The sequence below is a fragment of the Lolium rigidum genome, chromosome 7 (assembly GCF_022539505.1).
Source record: "Lolium rigidum isolate FL_2022 chromosome 7, APGP_CSIRO_Lrig_0.1, whole genome shotgun sequence".
NCBI classification, from domain to species: domain Eukaryota; kingdom Viridiplantae; phylum Streptophyta; class Magnoliopsida; order Poales; family Poaceae; genus Lolium; species Lolium rigidum.
Window position 1 is genome coordinate 86,320,698 of NC_061514.1, and position 11,718 is coordinate 86,332,415.

Here is an 11,718-nt window from a genome sequence, read left to right on the forward strand (position 1 = left end):
AGATTCTACTTGGATTATTCCGATCCACCAATAATTTATACTCAGAGTTCCAAACGGATTCTAGATGAGCCGAAAAATGCTCCAATGGGTAGATTTTCGCTTGCCGTATAAAAGGGGATCTTCTTCCCCCAAGAGACCTAAGTTTTTGGACCCGCTTTCTCTGCCATCATTTACCTTCAAAATCTTGATTTCTTTCCAACCGTATAACGACTCTTGCATTTCTTTAAGTGAAACGAGAGAGGAGATCTATATCTACATTCCCACCTACCCCAAATTTCTCTTCTATGTCAAGGGAATATTTAGGATCAAGATCTTGGACTCATCGGTTGACCTCCTCCATTGTTCCTCCTCACCATTCTCCCCATAATATTTGATGCTTTGTGTGGGATTTGATTTTTTTATGTTCTTACTTTGTAATTATCGTACCCGTTCGACCTCTTCATGTTGATTTGTTTAAGTAAAATCATGTGAGATTGTTACTCTTGAAGGGTGTCCATACTAGAAGATTTGTTGGTTCTTGCCATGGTGACCTCTTTGTGGATATTATGAAGAGGTTGGGGCTGCTCGTTCGTGGGGAGTATGAACTAGTTGTGGAGCTTTCCACCTCCGAAGTAGAGGGAGATACTATCCATAGTGATTGGGCTCCAACTTTACGGTGGGGGCTCAAGGAGAATAAGATGGGCTCCCTTGCGAGGAAATTAACATTAGGATAAATCTCCGTCTATGCGCGCCTCGATTATATCAATATCTAAACACTTTCACTAGTGTTGTTTAAATTGTATTAGCCTTTGTGTTTGTATTTTTTATCCTCTCATAGGTTGTCTATCTGTTGTGTTATTAATCTTCCTACTTATTGCCGCTCATCTTATTTAGCATAAGTTGCAGGTACACTTAGTTGAGCCTATCATATTTATGATTTATGTTTGAAACCTAAACAAGAAGTTTTTTTTGCATTTGTTCAAACCAAATCCTAATTGCTTTAAAATGCATATTCACTCCCTCCAGGAGAGTGCTGAGCGCAGAGTTGATGAAGGAGAATTTATGCGCAACGTTGAGTGGAACCCCAAGAGGAAGGTATGATGAGAAGTTTTCCCTCAGTAAGAAACCAAGGTTTATCGATCAGTAGGAGAAAAACGTTCTCCCTCGAGGTGTTGCGAACCAACTCATGGCAGGGCGCAGTGCCGGCGTCAGCAACAACATGGAGACCTGCACACAAACAACAAAGTACTTTGTTCCCAAATTTCAGCGAGGTTGTCAAGCTCAATGGTTTTGCTGAAAACAAAGGATTAAACGAACCGTGTGGAAGAAGAATTGTTTGCAGAGAACAGAACAGAAAAATGTTGTAGAAGATTGCAATTAAAAGAAGAAGGACCGGGGTCCACAGTTCACTAGAGGCGCCTCTCCAATAAAATAAATATGCTGGGTAAACAAATTACAGATGGGCAATTGACAAACAGAGATTCTACGGTAATGGTTGGTGCAGAATACATGCTATGAAAGTATGTGGGCATTATAACAATATACATAGACCGTAATCGAACTGCATCTATGACTAATAATCCACCTTCAGGATTGCATCCGTGACACCCTCCAGTATTAAGTTGTAAGCAACGGACTATCGATTTAAGCAATGTGTGTAAAGTAAACGATGAAACTACCCTTGAATAGAACACCGCTGTTTTCTCCCTAGTAGCAACAACACATCTACAACCGTAGAGAACAAGGTCACTTCCCATGGTTAAATAGAGACATGAACCCACTATCGAGCATAAATACTCCATCTTGGAGTCGCTAGCATCTACTTGGCCAGAGCATCTACTAGAAACGGAGAGCATGCAAGATCATAATAACATAATACATAATCTCAACCAAAGCAATCTCTCTATAAATCGGATCCACATCAAACCAACATGTAGCAATTACAAATAGATGATCTTGATCATGTTAGGCAGCTCACAAGATATATACATGAAGCACAACAAGGAGAGGATAGCCATCTAGCTACTGCTATGGACCCATGGTCCCATGGAGGACTACTCACGCATCACCTCGAATGAAGACATGGCGATGTAGAGGCCTTCGGCGGTGATTTCCCTCTCCGGCAGGGTGCCGGGATAGACTGCAGAACCCTCCCGAACTAGGGTTTCGATTGATGACGACGTCGGAACTTTTCGTGGATGGAGGCTCGGTTTCCCTGGGGTTTTCCCGATACGAGGAATAAATAGGCGGAAGGGCGGAGCAAACGAGGCGACAAGGCGCCAGTACATGGGCCAGGCGCGGCCAAGGGTGGGACCGCGCCTGCCCTATGTACTGCCGCGTGGCAGCTCTCCTGCGCGTGTCCTTCTGGCTCTGTCTTCGTCCCGGAAAAATAAGACTCTGGCCTTTTGTTTCGTCCAATTCCGAGAAACTTTCATGTACAACTTTTCTGAAACACAAAAACAACAGAAAACAGGAACTGTCACTACGTTAATAGGTTAGTCCCAGAAAATGCTAAAAAGTGTGGAAAAGTGCAGATAAAACGTATAAGAATTGTAACAAAACAAGCATGGAGCATCAAAAATTATAGATACGTTTGGGACGTATAAGAGAGATAGGTATTTTCACACTTCCTCTACGACTCCGCCATGGATGCCTCACACTATGGATATTGTCATGCCGCCATGGATATCTCTAACTAGGAGCTCTAATCCGAGGTCCTTCACTTTGCCGATATCCTCTATGGTCCCAGATGGGAAGATAACATGGGCGGAAGGAATGAGTTTGAGCACACTAGATCTAACGATGCATGTAGCTAGCCGGATTCACCGCCGGTAAGCTCATGGCCTCGAGGTTGGTGTGCCATAATAAGGTTAGCCATTTGGAGACCTTGGATGTTCCATATGTTATATTTTATCAAGCTTCAAAGTCTTGCATGTTTTGCTTAAACATCTAGTCGTTATTTTTTTCCGAAATGGGGATTAACACCATGGCTTCTGCATCATGATGATGCACACGGCCTTTTATTAATAAGTTACGAGTACAAAGTTTAAAACATCTCACACATCACCCAGAATTGATACAAGAATCAACCAGTGAAAAACATAAAACAAAGTATGACTACACATCAGCGTAGCCGCCTATTATGTCGCCAGCCAGCCTGGCACAAGATTTTCTGAGCGACCATCTGGAGCCGTGTGCATCCAGAAGCCATAGCATCCCGCTGCTCCTCCGGTGACAGTAGAGCCCACAGCTGAACCCAATGTGACACCATATGGATAACCTGCAAAAAGTGAAAAGATTGTTTTTTATTAAAGATAATATCATTCCTCACTTTCCATATAGACCAGCATAAGGCAGAGACCCCAATACGGATAAAAGTCTTAGATTGTCTATCAACTCCATTTAATCAATTACCAAACATATTCGTAATATTGGTTGGAGGTGGAAGATCATACGTGAAATTAGCCGTACGCCAAAGATGTTTAGCTAAAGGGCAATTTATGAAGAGATGTTCAATAGTCTCCTGCTCTCCACAAAAAACACATTTCGTACATCCATTCCATTATAGTTTAACTAAATTATCTTTGGTAAGCAAAACCTTATTACTCAAAAACCACATAAATATTTTAATTTTAATAGGAATTTAAACTTTCCATAGATACTTTCTCAAAAAAGGTATGTGGTCATTCATAAGATCCTCATACATAGATTTCACCGTAAACAAACCATTGGATGTCAAACTCCAAACAAAACGGTCTTTCTCTCCATTTAAATTAACCATCATAAGTTTTTGGCATAACTGTAACCATAAACTCCATTTGTTACCTACCAACAGCCGCCTGAGAGGTGTTTGGACTAACACATGGCTACCGTTACATTCTTGTGGTGCACAATATTATATAACGATGGATATTGCTGAGCTAACAGAATTCTTCCTAACCAATTGTCTTCCCAAAAAACGAGTAGTTGCTCCATTACCAACTTTGAAACAACCTCTAGTAAAAAAATCGTCCCTAACCCCATCAATCCCTTCCAAAAGGGAGAATCCGTAGGCTTAGCCTTCACCTCAGATAAGGTCTTTTATCTTAGATATTTATTTTGTAGCAATTCTTGCCACATCTAATCCTCATTAAGAAGTTTATGAAGCCACTTACTCAATAAACATCTATTTTCGAGTTCGAGAACATCAATACCTAAGGCCCCTGATCTTTGGGTCGGCAGACTATATTCCATTTTGCAAGTATATTTTCTCTTATTTTCATCGGACTGCCAAAAAAATCTAGACCTATAGAAGTCCAGTCATTTTCTTACCCAACAGGTATCTCTAGAAAGGACAACATAAACATAGTTAAGCTTGTTAAAACTGAATTGATAAGGACACGCCTATCCCCATAGGATAGTAACTTACCTTACCAGCATCCCAATTTACATTCAAACCGGATCTCCACTGGATACCAATCCGAATTTCTAAGTTTTCTGTAATGGATAGGAATACCTAAGTACCTAAAGGGTAGGGATCCAGTATCACATCCAAACATCTAGTCGTTATGGTGAACCGACTGTGGTCTCTACTGCATATAGGGCGTTCATGCCGCAAGCATTTGCTTACATGTTGCATATACCTGATGGTTAACCTTAGTGATTTGTTGTGGCCAAATAGGGATTTATTGCATACACATAATCATGTTACCTTGAAATGCTTGACCAGCCTTTTGCTTATTCTTACACACCGGGATACGAAAATGTTTGGACAATACTGCAAACACATAAAAAAAGATTGTGTGAGTGGGGATGTGTTGCAAAATCAGACAGTTCAGTTCTCAAATTTATTGTACTTTTCAATAAGGAGCAGCCTGACCACTGTATCAATCCATGCATACGGATTTTTATTTTTTCCTTATTCAACATATTAAGTTTTAAATAAGACCGGATGCTGTGGGAGGCGGCTGATCGGGGCGAACCTTTGCTCGACCGATACCTAGCGTGGCGTCCTAGGATTATCAAAGGCACTACCGGCCCCACACAGGACGGGCATACCTGTTAACTCCCGCCATATTTGCATATTACTCTAAAGTATTAAGTTTGATTTTTAAATTTGTTTGATAAATATTATTACCTCTAAATGGATGGGAAAGAGAGCTTACCATTGCCACCAGGCTATAAGGTCCTCTCCTCTGTAGCAGTTAACACCGTATTAACGTCGGTACTCACTATCACCAGTGTTGTCTCCCAAAAGCAGAGAGATTGAACGCATGATGGATACTTGCCGTGAAGATTCGAAATCATTGGTTTGGTTTATGTCAAACTATGAGTGGATAGATGGCTCGGTGTCCGGGGTTCCCCACTGACGTTGTATCTGGTGTAGATGAACAGGAGTTGTGTTCGTGTCAAACTCGAGACGAGATATTGCGGTAAACATACTGTAAGAGGAGAGTACAAACTCAGATTTCGTAATTTAGATTTGGGTCATTAGCCTTGTCTAGTCTCTGTAGTGTATGCCCGTTCGAGTTGCACTGCATGATTGCATCAAACGATCAAAGCAGGGACAACTGTTCAGCCTGATCGAAATCAGATGCAGCAACAGCTGACAGACTGAATCAGGGAAACAATTCCGGACCAAATCCAATCCGGTCATAGAACTTCAGAACCCACGGTCGAAATCGAGCATCGGATGCCGCTTTCCGTGGCCTAATCCGGGCAGCTATGGCCCTCCAACTCCTGCACAAAGTTGAGCGACAGAATCGCCAATCAAACAGAAGTGACAATGGCACGGCTCCCTTAGGCAGACGATCGATGCCGTGCGATAAGCCGATAATTGAGACCGATTTGTGCCGTCAGACACAGAATGCCACACTGAGGATTCGAGACTGTCTGGGCATCTTCAGTGCGCGTGCTCGAGTGAGTGGGAGAAGACACGGGTGAAGGACGACGGTCCACACCGAGCGGTTCATGTGGAGGCTGGCAGTTCACACAAGATACTCCCCCGTCGCTGTCGCGTATCAGCATCGGTCCTGATTGCAATGGGCACAACACAAGCAAGCATAAAAGTAGAGGAGCCGTAGCATGTAGACTGAAACCGGGTTAAGCATACTGTATTGCTTTGAGCGTAATCCGTGGGCTGCATGGACCATGCTACACCTCTTCTTAAATTTTCGGTTAGCTTAGGAATGTACCCACGGAATTGTTTTATGGTGGTGATCATGATCGGCTCAATAATTGGCCTAGTGATGTAACCCTGGGCAGGGCTGGCTGGCTCCTAGAGGGTCTTGAATCTTGTCTACCAAGGTTAACTTCTCACATAAGGTTCTTCCCGAAATCATCGCTTCGGTGGTGCGTCTAGCGTCGGTGGGGGTGCATGAAGTTGTGTGTACGTCGGATTTTCTAGGATCCGGTCGGTCTTCCCGTCTATCTACTACAACAAACTTTACTACGATAAAATTTGCCTGCCTCCAATGATGGAGGAGCGAGGACGGTGGCGCGCCTTCGGCTTTCACTAGTATCTGTAGTCTTCGCTAGGTGATCCAAATGACCTATTTGTAATATTTACTTTTAGAACTCTTTGGAATTTTTGCAGAAAAAAACTTCTCACATCCCCCCTTGTGTGATAAAACATCTGGTCAAGATGCTCCCTCTGAGAACCAGCCAAATAAAAAGTTTTAACCCTTAGTGAGATTTTTATCTTCCACATAAATTTATTTTTATAAACAAACCCTCTAAGAAAGAGAGAAAATCACGAACGCTAGCAAGCAAAACTATATCAAGAGTGTTTACACAACGTTGTGGGTTTTCCAATGAAGCGATTAAAAAACTCCTCTCCTCTCGACCCAAGCCTACCGGTGATAGACTTCACTCCGCTCGTCATAAGTTAGCCTCCCTTTTTTATGAATTTGGATCAGCATACAACATTTATAAGGAACAGTTCCACAAAATTGCATAGCAGAGCTGAATGATTTAACAAGGAAACATCCAGAATTCGTCAATTTCCAAATTAATCTGGTTCCTCAGTTAAAATCACCCTATAAACAAGGAATTTTAATTGTCTCCATTGCTCTCTCAAAGATCCAACCATGACCCTCCTAAATCTTAAAGAAACAATCCCGGTATCCATTACATCTCTAATTGTCACATTTCAATTTTTTTTTTCGATATGGAATTGTCACATTTCAATTAATCCAAACATAAAAAAGTCTTAGGATTTTTTTAGCAGAACTCTCATCAGTAAGCCAATGGTCCTACCAAAAGCTAGTTTTTCCTCTCATCCCCAATCTTATTTTACAGCATCTCCAGAAAACTTCTTTTAATTCCATATAAGCCCTTGCCAAAAGTGGGAACCCCCAGGTTCCTAACAAAGAGTTTGATTTTGCAGGCTGTTTAACTAGTTGCCAAAGGCCAGTTTTCATTAGAAAGTTTCCATAACTATTTGTCCAGCTGAGCAATATTCATAATAGTCCAAAATACCCAAACCCTCTTTTTTTTGGCATGCAACAGTTTGCTATTTGCTAATTGACAAGATGATACTTTTTTCATACGGTTTGCAGAGAACAACTGGAACCCGATATTTGACAATTGGATCATCTGCTCCTGAAAGACACTTTCTTACAATTTTACATCCTGCGGATTTACCATTCAGGTTATTCACCCTAGCATGCAAAATCTCAGCCATGGAGCTGCGACTACTACCGAGCATGATAGCCATCTAGTATGTAGGATCAAATGCCATGCACATTGGTGGAGTGATCTTGGCCAGTGCAAGCAAGGAAGCTGGGAAGATCCACAGTCCATCCCCGCATATAAAACCAGACGCAACTGCCGGCACCATATGCACTGCTTTGCTTCTGTCAATCTTGTGCCAGATATAGACTATCAAGCTCCCGACACACATGTCGATGGCAAAGCTCGCGCCAACAAGGAATGGAAACCCCATTGCCATGGGCAAGGGAATCCATTTGCCATACTTCCGCGGGAGGAAATCCCTCATAAGGTTGGCCACCAGCGCGAAGGCGAAGAATCCATAGCACAGCTGCAAGCAATGCAACGGCAAAGCAGATGAGCCCTGTACACCAAGAATTGCAACGTTTCGGTATATTAGAGCATACGGTGCCTTCCAGGGCCCATTCTGGTTGCCTATGTCAAAGGCATTGTAGAACACAAAGAATGTTAGGGGTGAGATGACACAGCCCATGGCGGTGCCAACAATCTGAGCAATAAGCATTGATCTAGGTGATGTTAATGTAAGATGTCCAGTTTTGAAATCCTGCATCAGATCAGCAGATATTGATGTCATACATTTCACCATACCACAGCCTACCATCCCAGCAATTACACCATGTTCTTTTCCAACAGTGGATGCAAGAATGAGGAGGGCAATTTTTCCATAGTTGTAAGCCATGTTGATGTCAGTAAGCCCAGATCCGTAGGCATTGGAGAAACCCAAGGCAGGTGCCAATATGTATGCTATGATAGCATAATACCACTTCATCTCAGGGAAAATCAAGGGAATTGTAATTACAGCAGCGACTGATAGTGCAAAGTAACCCAAGATGGCTATCCAATTAGGGAGACTGTCTCTTGTAAAAACTTCATTGCGGTGAAGTTCATCGAGCGCCAAAATATCTTCCTCTGGAAGCATAATGAAAACCCCACATTAGATCATTGATACATAAAAAAAAGGATGTGTGATAAGACATTTACCTTTCTTGGTGTCGTTCTGTTTTGATTTGTCAAGTATACTCCAAATGGTTTTCAGCATAACCTTTCCAAAATTGTACACACCGTCTCCTAGGATGAGAGATATGCATATGAAAGCCTGAGAATGAGAGGCAGGTAAGAAACAAAAGATCGCAAATCACAGACGCAAAAACTAATTAAATTGGGAACCATACCTTATAACCTTGCAGGCTTTTCATGCTGCTTTCTGGTAAATCTGCTGAATACCAGCTTCCTTTCAGATCAGCAATCAGTGGCCACATTATACCCCAAGAGAGAATAGAACCGACAAGGAGAGATATATTAATAAGATGGGGGCAAATCATCCCGGCCCCAACATATGTGAGGTTGAAATCAAAGAAGAACCTGACACCACAGCATAAAATTTAATCATGTCAAATTCTTACTAGTGATTTTAGTGAAGAATGGAGTATAATAATTAATAAGAAAAGTATCAGGTGTTACGATTGTTTCCAAGCTCGTAGTCCAAGAGTGGGAAACTGTGAAAACCCACAATTATCTCCACCAGAGTAAAACCACTGGAAAAAGCTCCAGACGAAGCTGATAGCAAAGTATTTTGTGAATCCATTCACTTGCATCCTGAAATTACCATGAAGAAGATCAAATTTAATAAAAATGTCAAATTTTATTTACTTATTTTTAATTCTTGCTGAAACACCTACTTCGCCACTTCATCTGCTTGAGGCGCATGAAATCCATTTATAAGCACGGCGGTTGCTGTTCCGCTTGGGTAAGTTAATTTGTAGTCGATCACCAAAATCTGAAATTTTACAAAAGTTCTACACAATTATGCTTCACACTAAATTGTGCATTTACAAGTGATGTCAAACAACTGGAACTATTGAACCAAACAAGAAAATGCTATCCAGGGATCACATTCAGTTTGAAAGGGTTCACAACATGATAAGCCAACTAAACTGGCATATAGCTGGGGCATGCGGAATGCTCTTACTTTTTCAAAGTGCACAATTAATTTTAGAAATATGTACCTGAAGCCATAGGTGAATTATCTACTGTAGTACTTTTTTGACATAATCAGTGCATTCCCTGGCTCTATTTTTCTCACAAGTTAGGCTAACAAGTTTGACATACTTCCATTTTTAGGCTTCAACTAAGCAAAAACATAGACAATATGCCATAGAGCTATAACTTAGCCAATGTATGTGACGTAGGACTGCCTTCAGCTTATATTGACTGTCCAGATAGGTCGCTTCTTATGCATTTATTTTCGGAGATTAAAAGGCTATCTAGTCTAGATCGTGTGCGCGAGTTTGTAAAAGTGGATCGCTTGCAGGTTAGGGTTAGCCACTGCCTTGCAAATTTTGCAAGAGCAGAGTACCAATCTAATGTATGGCTCGGTTCAGGTCCTGAAAGCATGGTTCGGGAACTGGATTTGGAGCATCTTGTAACCCTTTCTGAGTAATGAAATCCTCTTTTACCCGCAAAAAAAAAGTACGTGACGTAGGACTTAACTGAAGCCTGAAGAAAAGCTTTGGCAGGACTAAGTGATGAATACAATCAATCACTGGGCTAAAGACAGTACGGCAAGCAAACGAAGCAGTCCGAAAAGAAGGAAAATTGTAGCGTTCACGTCAAACCACCATACCTATAACAAAACCGAATCAAATTTGTCGTTTATTTCAGCTTACTTACATAATCCGTCAGGCTCGTACCTACAGCACCTGGCGCTACGGAAAGGAGAAAAGAAAATGCCAAGAAGCTGATGACTAGTTGGCCACTACGCAAGGAGCACTGGCAAAAGAACAAAATTGGGGACGAAAGGCAAAATCGCAGTTGGGAGTGGCCGTGATCTGAATGCCAAAACTTGCCAAGACTATGTGGCGTGTGGGGGGAGAGCTCACCGACCTTCCTGAGAGGGACTAGCGCGAGGATCCCGACGAAGCTGACGGCCAAGAGAAATCCGATCATCCACCCAAGGCCGGGCTCTTTCGTGCCCACGTTGCCCTCCATGTCCGTGCCCGCCATCTCGTAGGTCTTCTTGTTGAGCCCAAGCAGGTAGGACCCGAACCCACCTGGGGAGGAGGAGCAAGGAAAAAAAATTCAAGGTCGTACGCGTCAACATCCAGGGTATCCGCAGCAAGCTTGACAATCAAAGTGAGAGGGGATTCGTGGCGCTGACCGGCGGAGCCGATGCTGTAGCAGGCGACGGCGCATGTCTGGACGACGGTGTTCTCCTGGCGCGTGAGCGGGCGGACGGCGACGCCGAGGCGGGCCAGCGCCTGCGTCCAGCCGCGGAGCATGACGAAGGAGATGAGCGCGGCGGAGACGTTGAGGGTGGGGTTGAGCCCCGTGGTGAGGTTGAGCTTCATCACGATGACGCTGTACATGGTGCCGACGGCCGCGCTCACCAGCAGGCCGCGCAGCGTCAGCTGCTCCCTCCAGGGCGGCACGCGGCCGGTCGCGTGCGAGGGCGCACCCGGCTCGGCGTCGTCGCCGTAGAGCTCGGCTTCCTTCTCTTTGCCTCTGCCGCCCGTGTCCCGCTGGTGGAGCGCCATCGGGAGGCCGCGGCGGGGCGGTGACCTGGGGTTGCTTCCTCCGCCCTCGCCTGCATCATGGGGAAAAAATGTTTTCGTGGCGTTAGTTTCAAGTCCGGGGTGAAATGATTTGTGAGCTAATGAAATAAGCCTTTCATATCAGTTTATATGAATATTTGACCATGAGATGACAGGAGTATTACGGTGCTAGTGCTCCTAGTGAGCTCTTCTACTTGTCTAGTAGCAGCTGCACTTAAGCAAGAGAGAACTTTTTCAGAGCTCTAAAGTAAGAGCATGATTTTGATCAGCGATTCATGGACATGAATAAGTTGATCTTTCTTGAGTGGGATGTAAAGTTGGAAACAAATGAATATAAATATCAAGCTAATCTCTACTCCAACCGAAAGTACAAAGAGAGAACAAAGGCAATAGAGCTTTGGTGAAAAGAGAAGTGAGGAGCACGTCATGAAAAGAGAGGGAAAATGATGGACAAAGAGCTCTAGAGTCCAGATATTCG

General features: G+C 43.2%; 1 protein-coding gene across 1 annotated transcript; it reads right to left on the reverse strand.

The window, feature by feature from the left end:
* Window positions 1-7,516: 7,516 nt before the first annotated feature.
* Window positions 7,517-11,222, reverse strand: LOC124675300 (probable metal-nicotianamine transporter YSL9). Its single transcript, XM_047211364.1, has 7 exons — window positions 10,847-11,222; window positions 10,573-10,739; window positions 9,369-9,466; window positions 9,151-9,285; window positions 8,862-9,051; window positions 8,671-8,785; window positions 7,517-8,598 (listed from the first exon to the last, which is right to left on the reverse strand). Exons 1-7 carry the CDS (start codon window positions 11,220-11,222, stop codon window positions 7,676-7,678), a joined length of 2,004 nt encoding a protein of 667 aa, XP_047067320.1. The 3' UTR covers window positions 7,517-7,675.
* Between the last annotated feature and the right edge of the window lie 496 nt (window positions 11,223-11,718).

Excerpts from the sequence above, each read along its gene's own strand:
- LOC124675300 (XM_047211364.1), bottom strand. The coding sequence starts at position 11,222 with ATGGCGCTCCACCAGCGGGACACGGGCGGCAGAGGCAAAGAGAAGGAA. Across the intron at positions 10,740-10,846 it reads CTACAGCATCGGCTCCGCCG|GTGGGTTCGGGTCCTACCTG; the intron begins GTCAGCGCCACG and ends CCTCCTCCCCAG. Across the intron at positions 9,467-10,572 it reads CGCTAGTCCCTCTCAGGAAG|ATTTTGGTGATCGACTACAA; the intron begins GTCGGTGAGCTC and ends GTAAAATTTCAG.